Source organism: Triturus cristatus, chromosome 3_2, assembly GCF_964204655.1.
Source record: "Triturus cristatus chromosome 3_2, aTriCri1.1, whole genome shotgun sequence".
Lineage (NCBI taxonomy): Eukaryota > Metazoa > Chordata > Amphibia > Caudata > Salamandridae > Triturus > Triturus cristatus.
In genome coordinates this window covers 86,804,202-86,822,752 of record NC_140584.1, presented here as the reverse complement: position 1 = coordinate 86,822,752, position 18,551 = coordinate 86,804,202, and the positions used below count along the sequence as shown (strand labels likewise).

The following is an 18,551-nucleotide window of genomic DNA, read 5'->3' as shown; positions in this document are numbered from 1 at the left end:
TTGTGAAAATAAGCTTTTTAAGCGACAAATCCATGCATGCACCAAAACTATGAATAAGTATAGTGGAAGAACAACTTATTCGAGCAGCGAAGAAAGAGGATGTCTCAACATAAAGAAAGGGCTATGCGGACTATGAATGAGCCTGATTGGATACTGTTGAGGACTACTATTGTTATACGATTGGCTTTTGTTTTAAACCATTATCAGAGACTCTTTGGACTGGTGGTTTCTTTGCTTTTGTTTTCACTCGCTTTTAATGTTAAATGTTTAAAATGGCTGCTGTAATAAAAGGCGGAGGACGAAAAGCATAATCCTCATCTCTGGTCCTGTCATAGATTTGATATATTAGGCTCAATTGTGGAATCACACCCTGCACTGTCAGTTATGCTGTAGTGCAGCAGACAATTCATGCATCACACTGGTAGCTGAGATACAATGTAGAACTTCAGCATGGCACATTTATTTTGTACTGATTTTGAAGAGCTGTGTTGCTTTCTGCACACAGCATAGTAGCCATACTACATAGAAAATGTACATATTAGGCTACCAGCAAACTGAAGCAGCATTATCTGTGACTCTACATGTTAGATGACTCTTTTCATGCTGAGCTGCTGAATCCCAGTCTACGCTGCTAGTTTTGCTCCAGTGCAGCACTAAATTCATGCATTATATTTAGCTGCTCAGCTACATTGTGCACTGCCAGTAGTGGTCCAACACAGCACAACCTCAATGCCTGGATTGAATCACAGTTCAATCCACTTAAAGGGCCTGACCTACAAAGCCAATTTTTTTTTTTTTTTGTAATGATCTAAACCTATTTTTAAATTCGGTAACATATCCCTTCTAAATAGCGATTTGTCATGATATGTAACAATGTTTTGCGTCCGAAATCTGGTTACAGAACTTCGACGTTCTACAGTCTCCCAAGTTGGGGTGGTAACACATTCGCAAATTGGAAGGGGAATATTTAAAAAAACATTTGTTGAGGACTAGGCAGTGGTTTGGGGGCCACAGTCAAATCTTAAACAAATGTTAAAAAATAATCTCTTGTTTTTGAATGCAGACCCGTTTCCTTTGAAGAAAACGGGCACATTAAAAAAAGAAGAAACGTTTACTTTAGTTAAATGAAATCATGCACATTGTGTCTCTGACTCCAGCAGGCGACCATCCCTATGATGACATTAAATAGTAGTGAGTTGCAATTTGCAACCTATCTCATAAAAAGTTGGTCAGATTACATCCCACTGCGTTTTGGAATTTTGTGAGCTGAATTAGTAGTACTAAGTTTAGTTTGCAAATTTTTTTTTTTGCAATCACAAAAAGTCAGTGTGATTTGCGACCACTGACATTGAACCACATTGTGCAACCCCAGCAGTGGTGTCTTCCAAGTTGAACCTGGTAATTAACTACACTAGGAATACATGCACCAAACTGACCTCGCTGAGTCACTATTCGCAGCAAGAGCTCTTTTCTGATGGAGCGGAGCATTCATGTGTCAGACCGATCCTGCTGAGTTCTATCCTGCAATGATGTGGTCTGATTCACCATAGAATGACTGTATCAAACCAAACCGGCTGAGTTACTGTTTTGCAATGTTCACAGTGATCTGATAGGCCAGAGAATCCCTGTACCAAATGAAACCTGCAGAGTTACTTTTTTCAACACAGCTTTGCTCTGATGGTGGAGGCGAGTCATGAATCAGACCATACTTACTGAGTGACATTTTGCAATCCTAGCTGTGCTCTGATTCAGCAAAGAAACGGAGAGTAGCAAACCGGTAGCATGCCAGAATATTGTATGCAGCAATGTCGCATAACAAATATTGTGTTCTATATGTAGTTTAAAAAATATCATCCTTTTGGGTGTAGATTTTCTATTTTGTACTGATGTATGGCAGGGACATCTAAAGGATTGGCCCCGGGCCAAACATAATTTGATGGCCCCCTGATCAGAACTACTAGGAACTTTTTAATCAATTTTCTGCTCATTCACGCCCTTAGGACTGTATTTGAATCATTGACAACCCTCTTCCTTGGCCAGGTTACATCTGGGCCCAACCTCTAACCTACTCGTCTCTGACTGGCTGGCACCAGAGAAGTAGAAAGACAAGTGGCCTGAACAAGCCTGATGTGTGTGGTGCAATGGACTAGTGGCACACCTTTCGGGCCTATGTAGCTGGAGTGTTTTTTACGTTTACTGAACTCCATTCCCTGTGAGGAGCAGTGACTCTGAGTCGTGTGGCTCTAGGTTGTGAATTACACCAGCCCAGCAGCTGCTCTGAATACATGGTTTAGTCATGGGGAGAACATATGTTTCTCTAGACTGCTTATTGACAGGTTGCCTATCCTCGGTTCCGACCTTGGCACAATCGGTCTTCAGCTGACCTGTACCAGAAAAGCAGAAAGACTAGTGATCCTTCCAAACCTCCTCGCCACAATGGGTAGTGTAGCTAGTCAGTCAGCTCCATTCGGGCATACAGTGCTTTTTGTTTACTGCACTACTTGTGCTGAGTTGGACTGGTATTTGGAGTCTGAAGGCAGCAGACTGTCATTGCCCTGGTCTGGCACCGCTCCCACAAGAACAATGCTTGTAATAGGCATTTATCTTTAACCATCCCTATCTCAAGTAGGGGCTGGGCTGGCCGGACAGCTTGGGCTGGTTGAAAAAACAACCAGTAAGTAATCAAACTCCTTATTGTAAGACTCTAGACAGTCTGAGACTGCCCCGAAAGGTTAACGAGGGGCCCATTGAATGTTGGGAGTCCTAGGCCAAAACCTGCTTGGCCATGCCTTAAAATGTCTCTGTAGCGGGCGATATTTTCGTAAACAATATTTAGGATGCAATATTCATGTCTTACCAACATAATTTATGCTCCATACCCCCAAACCTGGGTGCTGCATTCGACGTTGCCAGTTAAGATCTAATACAGCATAGATACGATCTGTTCAGAAGATCATCCGAGACACATTCTGCAGGTACAGCCGAGCCACGCTCTCCACTGAAGCAAAAACAGTGTATAAGGCAGAATGTCAGAGTACATCCTGCGATACCAGCCAGGTTCGACCATAGGTGAAAATTCAAGTAAGTATGCATGTTTCTTTCTTAATTACCTTGCACCGATGTTCAGATCAGCATAAATAAAAACAGAATGGGGAAGTAGATTATAGTGTCTTGTCTCCCTGCAGGCCTTAGACTGGATCCAGGAAGCAGGTGAATATTATCTTTCCACGCATACCTCTCCAGGGGAATCGATAGAAGAGACGCAAGTGCTTTTGAAAGAATATGGAGACTTCAGAGTGCCTGCTAAGGTAGATAAAAGTCTTTTAAATGAAATTGGTAGTCCTGATAAGTTGACGTTCTTTGATTTATATGTTATATGTTTGGTTATTTTTTATTAGTAATTCATTTCTGATCTGTCTCATAAATATGGCGTCCATCCATTCATACAATTAAGACAACAACACAACCAGCAGTGGCTTGGACTACTTTGTACACCACAATCATGTCCTAAATGTCAATCAAACGGGAGGTAACATGAAAATCGTTGTTCTTACACTACACAGCCATGTGCTAAAGAGTGTAATTCTGAGTCAAATAAGTTGATAAACTTAATGCTGTTATCTAGGTAGCACCCTACATAAAGAGCTCAGAAGGGCAACACCCATTCTGTATCAAATATTGAGCACATGTGATCAGACACATAGCAAATCTAATCTATTCCAGTTTATGCCTCTTCTCTGCAGTCATGAAAGGTAATTACTTCCTCAGCTGACATGTATGCTGTCTTAACAACAGAGTTGATCTAGGCCTGATTTGTAGGTCTTTACATAAATGAGAGTGTGAATAGTAATTTCTACGCAGTCACGAAAACTGCCACAGTTTAACCGAATCCTGGTTCGGGAAAGAGGGGTTATGGTGTGTGTGTTCAAGGCATTTTTGAATACATTGTTCTAGACAATGTGGCAAGCAGTCATGGAAAACTGTTGTAAATGAATGTTGAGCTGATTTTGTGCGGTTTTCAATAAAAAGGTAATATCTAAATATTCTCAGCCACACACCCCTGTTTAACAGTCTTGAGATCCTTAGCTCTAAAATGAGAACAAGACAAAAGTAGGCCTACACAATGCAGCATGTGTAACATCCAGAAATCCTGTAAGACTGTGAAAGATAAGTAAACTCAGACAGTATCTCAATAAGTTCTGCTGAAGCGCATGGTTGAGCATATTTAAAATCAAACTTAGTTTTAGATATCACACAGCGCATCTCTTATATCACTACGCAGAAATATCTCAAAGAAGAGGATCTCAATTGATTTTGTATATTTTAGTAATGGGAGTCACTGTCTGCACTTGATTTTGTGACCACTTTGCACTGTATTAGATATTGCGACCTGGCTTGTTTTTAGTTGTGCATTTCTATAGTCTGTGCAGAAAATGGGTTTTTGTTTTTGCCGAAATGAAATCATGAACTGCTATGAGATGTATTGTGAAAGTTCTGCATGTCTTGGCTTGGCACTGTTAAAAGCCTGGTATCCGACCATACACTGTAGAAGTCACTCTTACAATGATGAAGTCACTGCTGCCACCGGGGCATGCCCTGATAAACTCTTAGAATTCTGCACTATTTTTGAATGGTAATAAAGATCTCCGCACCTGATTCATGAAGTGCACGAGGCACTATGGTCTGATCCAAACATGAAGCTTCATGATCAGCAGGTAAGGCTCGCCAGAATGACTGTGAAATGCTATTGAGGTCCAACATTTGAACACTAGACCAAATTGACATTAACAATATAGAGTAGGTAGAATTCATCAACGTGGGCTGGTTGCCTACACCTTCAAAGGTCCAAGTTATTTCCTGTAGAGGAATTCTGATTTCTATAAGCTACTTGCATCTTGGCTCCTTGCATATGTATGTCCTCATCGATGCCTTGGGCTGCGCTGCTCCAAGTCCAAAATGGTGATAGGGGGAAGATAGGAGAGGAAGGAAGCTGTGGGAGTGATCGGAAGGAATGCATCAATGCAGGAACGCGTAATATATCAATTGAAATAGCTTGGGGAAGTTTAGTGTTACCTCAAACCAATTGCTAAATTCTCAGTGAGACCCAAGGAAACTACTGAATAGTTTCTTCCTAAAAAGTGTCCAGTTTTGGTAAACACATCAAGTGTAAAGGAAGTAGGCAACAAACTCTGTTCATGGCAAATGCTGTCTGAAATGGATAGCAATTGTTGATCTATGTGCTTATAACATGTTTAGTGACACTTTTAAGTATTAGCTTGCTGCTGAGGGCTGTAATGGTTTGTAAAGGTCCTGAATAACCAGTATAGCCCTAAGCAAAAGAGCTAAAATGTTCTCAATTAAAAAGGGAGAAACAGGAAGACAACATTGGAATGCTGAAGCAGAAGATCTGTACCAGCTATTACTCGTCTTGAACCATTCCACTGTCTTAAGTAGAACTTCTAATGTAGTGCTGCTGCTACTTTTATATCCTCCCAAATTATCATTAAAACAGAGGCTGAAAGTCAAAGAGGAGATGTATGTCTCCGGCAGCTAAGTTAAATTATGACATTTACCATAGCTCTGGGATCACTCTGTATTTTTATCATACAAGGACCACGTCTTTATGTTGCCCATATAACCATCTCAGGAAACTGAAGTAGGTGGTTGCTGTAGTGGTTTTCGGCCACTTTCACAGTCTTGCATTTACATCAAGGGTAACACTTAAGATGCTTTCTAGTGGTCAGAGATAACTAGCCCAGAGGCACTCCCATGACCTGTGTTTGTTTTCTGTGCCAAAACTGCAAGAAATTTCAGTGATTCATTCAGGGTAAATGCATTTAAAATACAACAGCTATTCACAGGTACATTCACCTACATATTAGAAGTGAAATAATTCTTCCAGTTGTTATGAAGCTGTTGAGACCCTCTTCGTCTTATACATTTCATTATTGTAGGGTACCGCTATTTTCTTAAAAACATCTGTTGGTATGGTTTATACTGGGAGATGTCAATGGCAAGCAAGAGAGAAAACCCAGAGCATACATTGCTGTCTTCTCGTTGCTTTTCTCCATTTCTGCATACAGTCATTTCACAGAGATAACATGTTGTAGATGCGGACAAGCCATGAAATCCATGGAGAGCGGTGAGATAGAGCTAAACCAGTGCCCTGTCTTGGTCCTAAGAGCCACAACATGAGCTGAGCCGCCAAAAGATTTGGCTTGTAAATCAAACTGCAAATCGCATAAAAAATGTGGTAGACTCTTTAAAATTCTGTAAATTTCACATTAGATGGTTAATTCGAAATGCTTATTTAATGGAATCCATTCGATTATATGACTGTTTTTAGGCATATGTTTTTTTAAGTAACAGGTTCAAAACAAAACTGCATTTGTGAGGGAAAGCCTGGTTTTTTTTGCGTAGTTTTATTTTGGTTTGCTGAGCCATAGCCACACATTTGACCGGAACCATGCTTCGCTTGCCCACCTCTACTGTGCTCATTTTGGAGATTTTTCAATAGAACACAGTATAATAGGTTGTAGAGTTTTATTTGTAGTACTTGACTGCAGTGAACAATGCTGCACTGTCATCATTGTTGTAGATGTTCTTGATGTAGTAGTCTGTTTTTGTTCTATTAACTGATGGATGTTTTGTGGGTGTAGCATACAATTTCTGAGATGAGAGGTCTATGGGCGAATGTGCGACATGCCTGTTATTTTTCTCTTTACTTATTAGCTGGAATTCCATCCTTGTGTTTAAGAGAGCATTCAATTTTGGTGATTTAGTTTCACTGTCTTGAGGGAAATACGTTTGTTGGAGTTAGAGGAGGCCTGAAAGGTAAAGGCTTTCAAGAAGTGTATTAAATTGTTAGTCTGGTTTGGGGATAAATCAGCCAATTTCAGTTGAACAGCGTGGATAGGGACATTTTTTAAACTCTAGGTGGTCATTGTCACAGACTATAGTGAATGTATATATTCAGTTGAATATAAATATGCCAGCATCACTCTTTACTATGAGACTTCTTTATTCAGTAGACAAATGCATTGTCTTAACGCCTGTGATATATCCGCATTTGAAGTTTCCATTACATAAGGTGCTGTTCATAGTCATCAATTTTAGTGAAATTCTGAAAGGTGGTTGAAAGATATTTGAAATGATAAAAACGAGGCTGGGGTTACGTTAAAGGACTATGGAGATAAACGATGTATCGAACTCTAACAAGAACGCTGAAGCATGATTAATTTGTTGGCCTAAAGACTTTGAGGTCTGTTAAATCTTTAAATTGCTTAATTATGGGATTCTTCTGTTGCCCATATTTGTTTCTTGAGTAACATGGTTGGCTTTGTTCTTGTTTCCCCAGAATTTTAGGGCTGTCCCTGTGGGAGGTTTTTGTCTCATCTAATTAATTTCATTGTTATTCAGTCTATAGAGCAAACACAGTAGGCCAGACTGCTTATTTTTGTTTTCTTCCCTGTTGCTAAGAAAACATATTAAGATTGAAGAGCACATTCTTTGATTACTAATATTTTATTGTTATCTATCTTTAAACATCGCTGAGTTATACTGATGACAATGATAATGAAACACACGCTCACACCTAATTTGCCACAAATCTCAATCTGTCGAATTCAGAATAACGTTATGCTGTTTTGCTTGAAATTGTGTATGGAGGATGCACTCAATTAAACCCAGGTGTTCCCAGATATGTGATGCATGGCCATTGTGTACTAAACAATGAAAACTGCAATCTGCTCTCATTTACATCTATCGGAGCATTTACAGCTATCAGAGCTCCAGAAGAATACTATTGGTCACGCCCCTCATCTGCCCCTCAAACCTGTCCTACACGTATGCACCTTTTTCTAAAGTTGTAACTTTCCTCCTGTGCAGATGTTTAGATAAGTAAGCTGAATTTGGGAGACCATCTTTGACTGCAGCAGTGTATTGTGGAGAAGGTACTCATACAGCAAGTGAGCAAGTACCTCACTCTGCCTCAGTTACCAACTTATCCGATTGGCAGTCTTAAAATATTATGAGCAGTGCCTAGGCATGGGCTGGGTATCCATCTTCACCAGTGCATGGTAAACTCTCAGCTGTGCTTGTGTGGTTCCATGGTCAAAGATATTAGAGTGCTTCATTACGGTTTTCAGGAAATGTTGTGTTTTTGTGGGCAGCCCATTGCCTCTAGCATATCAACTGCACTACTGGTTTCAGGTTCTTTGCAACCAACATTGTTCATCTTCAGTTTACCTCTGCGCAAATGAATTGGCCAATGCCAACAATGATTATCCTCTTGCACCCAGCTGGATTGACAAACTCATATTGTCTGTACCCACCCACTGTATCTTTTCTTTGAGAGGTTAGTTTATAATTTTTCCATCAGGATGTCTTTACTCTAATTTAGGCCATGGTCATTTCTCAGATGACCTCTCGAAAATTAGTCTTGTTTATTGCCAAAGTCCTCCTAATGAAGTTGCAAGATTAATTTCAAGTTCTCAAATTTTTGACATCTCTCTCTTGACAAGGAGTTTTATTGACTGCTGCTCCCAACTCTCATGCAGTTTATGACCACCTGCCTTATCCACCAGGGTAAGCATGCTGATACTCAAAGCTGCCGAAATTAAATCTGAGTTGCACAGTAGAGCCCAATGTCAACTATGGATTACAAGACTGCGCAAAGTGAAACATTCCAACGGCTTGTTTTTCTGTAGTTGTGCTTTTCTACTATCCTAAGCGCCACTCATTGGTGTTCTGTTTTAGGAGTCGGCTAAAAAAAATGGATCTCAAACCACTAAACCATTGTTTGAATTTGGCTCTATAATCTCTTGATGTATTTCTACTAAAAACTTTATGCGCCAGTTTGTGTGGTGTCTTGCCTCTCTGTTTTAGTTTGAGTTCCTGTAAAAATATTCATGTGTATTATTTTTTTATTGTGGTATACCGTAATATCTCTACTTCAGTCTGTGTATTAGTAAATATACAAACTGTGGAAGTATAGTAGAAGGTGGCTGTGTATGATCATGAAATATTGGCTGCTTTAATTTGCTGCCTGACCCACCATTTTGCCGAATCACCGTACCTGCCACGGTACTTTGTATTGTTGTTGTGAGTTTAACAATGTCTCATTATTTCACAGCAAACCAAGGAGAAGGTGAAGCTTCTGATTCAGCTTGCAGACAGCTTCGTGGAGAAAGGACATGTCCATGCCACAGAACTAAAGAAGTGGGTCACCACAGTAAACAAGCACTACCGCGACTTCTCTCTGAGGATGGGAAAGTACCGCTTCACACTGGAAAAAGCTCTGGGAATCAATCCTGAGGTACGGAAGGGACAGCGGAAGGCTGTGATATTAAGGAAGGCCCAGTATCATCTTATGGATTTTTGAGCCTGGGGCAAGAAATAGTTTCAGGACCCATGTTCAGAACAACTGTGAATTTTATTCCACATTTCCTGCTAATACAAGTCCACATGATGCCAAAAAATAGAATTGTACTTAAGGTTTCAGAAATGGGGTTATATGAAAATCACCGAAATGTGTCTTGCCCAGTGTCCCAAAAATCCTTAGGATTACACTGGGTAGAGAGAGACAGACACAGAGAGGTTGGCAGAGAAAGAGGGAGAAGGGTTGAGATAAAGAAATAGACAGAGGTGAGATTAAATAGAGAGATAGATCACTTTCCCAGGTAGCACCTTGAAAGGTGAGGGCCCTGAGCAATAGGGAACTCTGATCATGCCTTAAGATGTCTCTGGGAAAGCCATCCACCATTTCCTACAAGAAAGGAAATAGTCATATGGCCATGCAGGTAAACATCCTTTACAACGCGTGCGTTACAACGCATGCCTTTACCCCGCATTTTTTACTCTGCAAAATCTTTTACAACGCAGGGCTTTACACCGCAAACTTACAACGCATTCTCCAAATTAACACCCCAGTGCAGTTAGAATAGTAAATTGCATTGTAATGGGGAATGTGTTGTAATGGATTGCATTGTAAAGCCCTGCGTTGTTAAAAGATTTCGCAGACTAAAAAATGCAGGGTAATGGCACACGTTTAAAAGCGTGCCGGGTTAAGTGTCCTATTCGGCCAAGAATACTGGCTATCTTAGTGATTGCTAGTTTTCAGCAAATATTAACTTGCAGTGATTTGAACTTGGTTTTTAGGATTTTTGTTTAATCAATGATGAAACTTTACACTTGCCCCTATTTGTGAGATCATTTGTTAAGGTAATAAGGCTTTTAAAGTACTGGGTGTTTGTACATATGATTGATCAAGACTACTTGTAGGTCTTGTAAGCGGCTGTGCCATGTGTCATAAATTTTATGTTGTAGTTTAGTTTGGCGGTAGTTAATATGCAACAATTTTCTAAGGGGTCGATTTATTTTTAAACCAGTTTCAGTATCCGTTAGCGCTTTGCCACTTCAAAGTTACCCAAATTATGCCATTTAGACTTTTGTACCGTTGAGAAGTTGTAGTGCTAGTAGAGTGTGACATCAAAGTTAACCCCTGATCGGAAATACACATTAGTTTAATCATGAACACGCAAGAACAGAAGCATTTTTGAAGACATCCATATGGTAGTGTCAAAGTGACCAAAACTTTGATTTTGCCTTCATAAGTTGTTTTTGCTTCTGGTCTAAATGTCCGAATTAAAGCACAATGAAGCAAACGGGATGGCATGTACTGCCCTCTTCAAATCTCAGAAGTGAAGCCATAATGTTTGTTTCATTTAATTGACAATAATAATCCAATAATCATTAAATACATAGGAAGCAATGCAAATTGTGTAAAAAAATATATTTTTAGATCGAAATTTTCGCCTTTGTTCTCTGCTTTTCACTTTAACTTGTGCGAGATTCCTTTCTAATTTAAAATGTGAATCAATACAGTTCTTGCAACCAAAAACTCGGCAGAATATCGTAATTGTATTCTTTCTTCTGCGACAAAACTTTTCATATATATATAAAATTACAAGGCATGAATCACACTTTTTCACTCAAATTTGTTTTTAATGTGACATGATGACATATGAGTACATTCACATTACTTCTTACAACCAAAGATGCTAGAGCAGTCGTTTTTCATTTTTCACTTTGACCAAAATTATTAGATCAAACGTACATTCTTTCTCTCAGCTTTACAAACTTTCCTCAACTGCTCTAGAATGCGCCACTTCTGGACCTATCTGTGTCAAACTCATCCCAATTTCCCATTTACATCTATCAAGTTCCTTAAGTGGAATGCAGAAAAATTAATTGCATCTTTTCCAACACCGCCAGTCAAAATCTGTTGACTTTTTGCAACCCTGCAAACTGTTACAATCATTTTTATCCCAATTCTTTGACTTTTATAACAGTGCAAATCTGATCCCATTTTACTGAGTGTTATTAAAAATAAAGCAGTTGTTAATCATTATTTCCAGTAAATTTTGTAAGAGGCTCTCTTCCCTGTTACAAGAAAAAAATTATTTTTGGGGTCTCGCACTCCCAACACAATGCTCTCATATAGGCACCTTCTTAATATCTATTGGCTGTGAATGAAACTGGGAGGGTGTCTATAAATGGCTTTGAATGGGAGTATATAAAATACCCAAGCCGGATGTTCCTAGGAATGGGTTTCGCCTAGAGTAAGTGAGGGAGAGAAGTGGAAAACTTAAAAATTTAGCAAAAAAGGAAGACTCTAACCTCAAACTAGCAGTCATAAAATTACCATTTTCAAGACCTGTCAAGACAGAGCAATTAATGAAATGTTAGTTGAGACAGATGTGAGTGTGATAAGTTTTTTCTATCTTATAGAAACATAAAACTTAAGGTCGACATAAAGAACTTCAACTCTGGACTATGCCAAAGACATAGCGGTCACTAGTTACAGAAGTTAGGAAACAATCCAGGCAATGGAGGCTGAGATAGTGGAACAGGGACAGCCTTACCCAAAATCACACAATAAGATAATCACACAGAAAAGGCTCACACTTAACATGAACTTATACTAATGGGATCTGTCTCCACCCAGTGAAAGTATCTTGTATCAAAACATATCTAACATCAATGTAGGCGTGGCCTCCAGAAAATCACCCATCTATAATGCCTATCCAGATTGGTCAATTGATCTGCAGTTCATTCCTATCAGTCCAGTCCAAGCTAGCTGGCCAGTGACACATCCTTAAATGTTAGCAGAAATACGTCTGATTGTCCACCACACGCACACACTGATACTGTGTGGCAGAGCATCTGAATCTCTTGATGTCTCCTGTTGCTTTCTAAATGTGCCTCCTTGTAGGACTGTAAATAACGACTTCCCTTGGAGACGTAATCCTTTTCTTGATAAGTCACTGGTGTTGACCCAGAGGAGGATGTATGAGTCAGACTGACCCATAGTTGGTGCTACCAGATCACTCTGTCACCTCTCTCCTGAAAGACTCTGACCAATAGGAGCAGCTAGTGTTGTTAACCTTTTAAAAAGAAGGCCATTCAAGGGATTGAGCGAGGTTGGAAACTTTAACCAAGGCACATGTTTGGTTCAAGTTTGCCTGACCTCATAATAAAAAGCAGACTGTGGTGTAAGGTGAATAACACTGTGAAGATTTGCTATTGGTAGGTACACTTATCCCATGTGACTTTACCATGGATAGTTATTTAACACGCTCCAAATTAAGAACTTTGGGTTGAGTTTGGACAATAGCAGCAGATGTCCTGTGATTTGAAAGTATAGGCTTTTCAATTAACTCCTTGTTGATGTCCCACTTTACAGGATAACAAAGATCTGGAACTGGATATCATCCCAGCGATCCTCACAGACCCGGAAGTGAAGCTAAGAGATGCCAGCCACGAGGTTAATGAAGAGAAGAGAAAGTCTGCCCGGAAGAAAGAGTATGTCCTGAAACGCAGAGCCATCCTTACTTTAGAATGAGTGCCCACACTTATATTTCAAATGCACTGAATCATCATCATGTGCACGCCGACACTTCAGTGTTGAGATTGGCATACAAAGAAGTAAACTAAACGAACTGCAAATATAACCCTGAATGCTAAAAATATCAGCGTTCCTGTTGTGTATATAGAAAAATGGCACATTTACAAAATATTTTTTGAAAAATTATCATTTTATGTTCCAGGTTCATAATGGCTGAGCTTCTTCAGACTGAGAAGGCGTATGTCAGGGACTTGCATGAATGTCTAGAGGTAGGCTTTTTGCAATGTTCACTGTAAACACTGAAAATAGTTTTTCATAAGAAGCTACTGCACTGCAATTTCCTAAAGTTGTTAATTCAAATTCATGTGTCTCCAAACTTACAAAATATTTCACCTACATCTCAAGTGAGCTGCTTTAATTGTGAGCAGGATGTTCTTATCCCAAATTGCAATTTCAAACTTGACAAGAGGATGGTCAAGATTAGAGCCGCCTCTCAAGAGTAAACTAAGACAGCATAAGCCCTTGTGGCCTCACTGAGGGAAAGGATATCCTGTAGGTAAATGTGTGAGGGCAAAAAGGAGTTCATGAAAGAGTAAGTGTGTCTGTGAGTGTTTGAGTCAGTGTGTTCAGTGAATGTGTGTGCTCAAGTTGAGTGGTGTAGCACATGTTTGATTACAACAGTCTATACATAAGTCAATGCACTAGACTGATGGTTATGTGAGTGAGTGCATTCATGAATATGAGTTATGCCAGTGCATTATTGTTTGTGTGTGTGTTTCAGTGAGTGAATACATTTTTTTGTGGATTTGAGTGAGCACTGGAGTAAATGTTTGAGGATCAGTAAATACATTAGTATGTGGAATGATCTCAAGTAAGCACACTGGTGAGTGTGTCATTTAGTGGTCACATGACCATACTGAATAAGTGAGCTAGTGCATAAATAGATATATGGGTAGTATTTTGGAGCACCCAAAGGGTGCATTTTCACGCATTAGTTATTAAGTGTGTCTGTATTGAGTGGTGAAGACAAAAGTGCAATGTGACATTACCAAAAACTGCAATATATTATGTTTGTTCAACAGTATCTGGGGCTGAACTGAAGATACCATATTATGCAAAATTGTTAGGATTGTTTTTGCTTCAGACTCAAAAACATACTTTTCTCTAAATTTGACACCCTCTGGTTATGTATCTATCATAAAATGTGTGCTGCCTGGGTAGACATGTCCAAGTATAACGAGAAAACAGCACAGACCCCTGTTAATATGCCTTTATGCACCTCTCCTGGGGTCTTAAGAAGAGAGCTAGAGGTTCCATGCAATGCCCAGAGGGTCAGAGAGGTTTGAAAAACACTCCTTAGTTATGCTGTCACACAGTAGAGGCTCAAATAGTCACCAGACCCTTCTGAAACCCTATCTAAATTCCACAAAAATGCCAACCACACAGAACATTAGATATCAGTAGGAAGCCTTGGTGTCAAGTTTAGCAAGCAAGCCCTGTCCTATCAGGTGGGACTTTAGGTGCTTGACCATTGAAGGTATTATCATCCTTAACCTTAGTAGGCAGTCCTCCGCATGTGACAGGTTTTGCTATTATATGGCAAGCATTGACATCGTATCTATTAATTGCCATCATATGCCAGGGATCACATTGACATTTTAAGGATCACCATCATAGGCCAACAATTACTACTATACATCCTTTATTATCGTCATGTACATTGTATTCATTCATAGGACCGTGTACAATGCATTAAATTGGTGAATAATCATTACTGACATGATAAAAATGTATGCATTCCTAATTGATATTTCCACAGTGGTAATAGGCTTTATGAAACATAACAAAGTCCCTAATACGATAAAAAGGTAAATCAAAGTTTAAAGTAAAAACTGCTTAAATTGGGCGCCAGGCTGTCATGTCCAAGGATTCTAATGGAAAGTGATACTTTAACCACATCTACTCCAATTGTATTATTTAGTACGAATGGTCAGTTTGATATTTTCTTGGATTAAGGCCACAAGTGGTTTAGGAAAAGCTGTTTTCTTTGGCTTGGTATGCCGTTTCTATGACTCAACTATCCTTTGTGTAATTACTGTTGACCAAACTGTGACAGAGCACAGACCTTCTGCGTTGATGTTCTTATCGTATCTCGCCTATTCCCTTTATCAACATATCTAGGCAACTGACCCCGCTATTATTTTCATGTTATTGAAACTTGAATGATCTTTACTGCTCATAGAATCATGTGGCAAGTATTGCTATTAGTTGTAGAGTAAGACATTTATGCACCTGCAGTGAGAGAAATGCGCATAGATCCATAAACAAAGGCTTTTCTGCCTGTGACCTTTGATCAGCTCTCTGGTGGGGCTCTCTCTCTGCTATGTGTTCTGTTGCTCCCCTACTCACACTTCACCTTCCTCATCTCCTGAGGTGGATGACTGGATCTGATTGTAGGTCATGTCTAAAATGCGCTGGCACTGCAGTTTGGTTTTGCAGTGCTAGATGATGAGATGAGGAGCAATTACGCAAAAAAAGTCTGCATCTGGCATAAGCAGTGAGCTTAAGGCATCAGAGAGTTGTGACTGTTCGAGGTAGGGAAAGGATGAAGGGGGTGGCAGGTGTAGCACAGCACTACTACTTTGCATAGATTCTGCCTCCTTGTCACTGGTTTCACCCTACGGTCCCAGTCAAATGCTGGTGCTTGGGGCAAGAAACAAGAAAACACAGCACTCAATGCACAAACAAATTCCCCAGCCACAGTGATGGTCCCTTTGTGTCACCTTCTGCTGCTAGATAGACAAAAAGCATATCCATTTTGGGCAACTTTCAAAGCATTCTGTTGCACATATACAATGTGGAGTGGTGGTCTCCAACCTTTCTGTAATAAGAGCTGCTTAAGCTCAATTAAAATCATCCAAAGCAACTAATATTATTAGAGTTGTAATAATGACCACAAGAGTATATAAAAGAGTGTGGATGGAATGCTTGAATTAATCGCAGCTACTGGTATTCACTCGGGCCGCATCCCAATCCATCCTTATTTTGCACACCGTGCCACTTTAGTTTGGACCGAGCTATATGCAAATCAGTCTTGATCCTGCTCCAGTAGGAACAGTTCAGCTCAAATTGCCAAGCCAGGTCCTTCCTGAACCAGAACACAAGCAAACCAGGACCGGTTTTGCCCTAGTTATGAGCTCATCAGCAGGATACACCTTGGTTCCAGTGTCACAGTGTGCACGAGACCCACGTCTGGGCATGCCAGGCCCACTTACAGCAACACGAATTGTGTACAACACAGTGATGGATGGACTGCTTGAGTTAATCTCAAGCTGTACCCTGCTGATAAGCCCATATCTAGGGCAAAACCGGCCCTGGTTTGCTTGTGTTCTGGTTCAGTAAAGACCTGGCTTGGCAGTTCATTTTGGACTGTTCCTATTGGAGCAGGGTCAAGAATGATTTGCATATAGGTGGGTCCAAACCGATGTGGCATACTGTGCGAAATAGCAATAGATTGGGTTGGGGCCGAGTGATTACCAGTGGTTAAGATTAATTCAAGCTCTCTATCCATCGCTGTTTTGTATAGTAATTGTAATAGTGAACATCTCGGACAAGATAACATCAGTGGCCACCCTATGCAAGCATACTAGCAGCGATCACCTCCGTGCATTAGGAAGGGTAACTAGCAGTAATATAAAAAGGTGTCATCAATTTGGAATGCCTTTTTACATGGCAGATACATGACTGCCCTTTCTTATTGTACAAATTATTGTTACATCCCTTATTTCATTTTCAATCTTTAACTTTGCAACCCCCTTTAAACCCATCACTCCAAGCCCGTGCCCCTTCAGCAGTAAACCCTCCACCCTTAAACTTGTCTCTGTTCATCCATAAATCCTTCCCTCCTAAACTCTTCACCTTTTACTCCTAAACTCTGCACCCTCGGTCCTAAACCCATCACCCTTAAATCTTTCACCACTAAAGCCTACGCCATTAAATCTTTCTGCCCCAACCAGTCACCCCCAAACCGCTCACCACCAAATCCTTCACCATAGTCCTTTAACCTACTCTAAAAATCTTATGTTACATACTATTAATGAAATATTTTGAAAGTATTACTTACAATGAAATGACAGATGAGCTGGTCTACAAATAAATTGTCGTTGACGGGGAAAGGTTTCACAGTGAGAGCAATGCGACCAAATAATTACCTTATTTCACAATCCGGTTCCTTAAAGCATCATAATAAAATCAGGGCACTTTCCTGGTGGCTGGTAAAGGAAGTGGGTAGGAGATTGGCTATAACAACCACCATAGTGCCCACATCCATCACTAGTGACTGTATTTGATTACAAAGTGTATCACTGGTGGTAAACCTTATTCACATCGGGCCCATACCACTTGATCCAGATCTTGCAGTGGACATACCTTTGTACGAAAGGTGTCTTCCCTTTCTATGTTAATGCGGATTCTTCTGTCCACTTCTGTATTCCTGAAGTCTACTAGCAGGAAATTCAGTCGCAACAAATACTTTGGGTAATAGGGTTTCCTCGAAGTTTTGATCAGTCTAAGATCAGATTGCTTTATATCAGACGGGAGCAAAAGAGGTAAACATACCAGGGGTGCCCTCCACTCAACTAATCATATTATACAGAAAGCCCTTGGTATGGCACACAATTCAAATCCTTTTTATTTAAGTTTCAGGATCCACTTCCTCTGTATCAAGGATAGTGTTGTCTGTAGTGTAAATCTAGAAGATCCGTGTGTGTATGTGTGTTAAGTGTCAATACAAAAGATGTAAGTCCAGTACAGGAGGATTGATAAGAGTGCAGCTATGAAACACCCATAGAAGAAAACGTAGGGAGTGCCTCACGTAAGCAACCACCGGGCAGCAATTGGCAGGTTCCTGCCACTCTGCTCTCTATATCATCATTGACACCTCTCCTATGTATGGGAAGGAACCAACACCCGAACAAGGTCAGAAGGCTGCTGTGGGTGTGTGTTTTAATCAATCTACTTATATTGTGTAAACAACACATCTCAACAACTGTCTGAGGTCCTCAAAGTGGAAGAAGAATCTTCTTCCTCACAAGGAAAAGTTGAAACAGAATCGCAAAGACAATAAGCAATTGTCTTTAATTATTAAAGCCCGCACTTATGATTAAAAATACCATACCATGTTAGACCATTTAAAATAGAACGGCCGACATGTTTCATTGCTATTACATATTTATTGGCAATTTCTTCTGGGCAGGAGGACCTCGTTTCACCCAATATGTGCACCAGACCTCTATGTATAGAAGAAATAACTAGCATTTACAATGCAATGGTCTCGGCATTGTTAAAGTTAGAGCTATTGGCATTGCTCATGACATTATTTTTGTTTGTTTTTGTTTTTAAAACATTTAAAGAAACTGCATTGTTATTTACAATGTCAATAGCTTAATCACTCTCAAATGCGAGACCTATTGCATTTGCACCCACACACAGAGCCACACACACTAAGCCACCCATACACACAGACACCCACACACACAGAGCCACACTCACATAGAACAACCCACACACAAATAGAGCCACCCACAGAGCCACCTACACACACACACACACACGCAGTAGCCCACTGACCTATTTACATTATGTG

At 40.1% G+C, this 18,551-nt stretch overlaps 1 protein-coding gene across 8 annotated transcripts in view; it reads left to right on the top strand.

The window, feature by feature from the left end:
* KALRN (kalirin RhoGEF kinase) overlaps nucleotides 1-18,551 on the top strand; it is a 1,569,312-nt gene that overhangs the window by 1,028,564 nt on the left and 522,197 nt on the right. For all 8 annotated transcript variants that reach the window (XM_085647304.1, XM_085647302.1, XM_085647305.1 and 5 more), the window contains exons 21-24: nucleotides 3,186-3,308; nucleotides 9,134-9,316; nucleotides 12,746-12,864; nucleotides 13,110-13,176. In XM_085647304.1, the coding sequence (XP_085503430.1) occupies nucleotides 3,186-3,308; nucleotides 9,134-9,316; nucleotides 12,746-12,864; nucleotides 13,110-13,176 (492 nt within the window). The remainder of the gene's footprint in view (nucleotides 1-3,185; nucleotides 3,309-9,133; nucleotides 9,317-12,745; nucleotides 12,865-13,109; nucleotides 13,177-18,551) is intronic.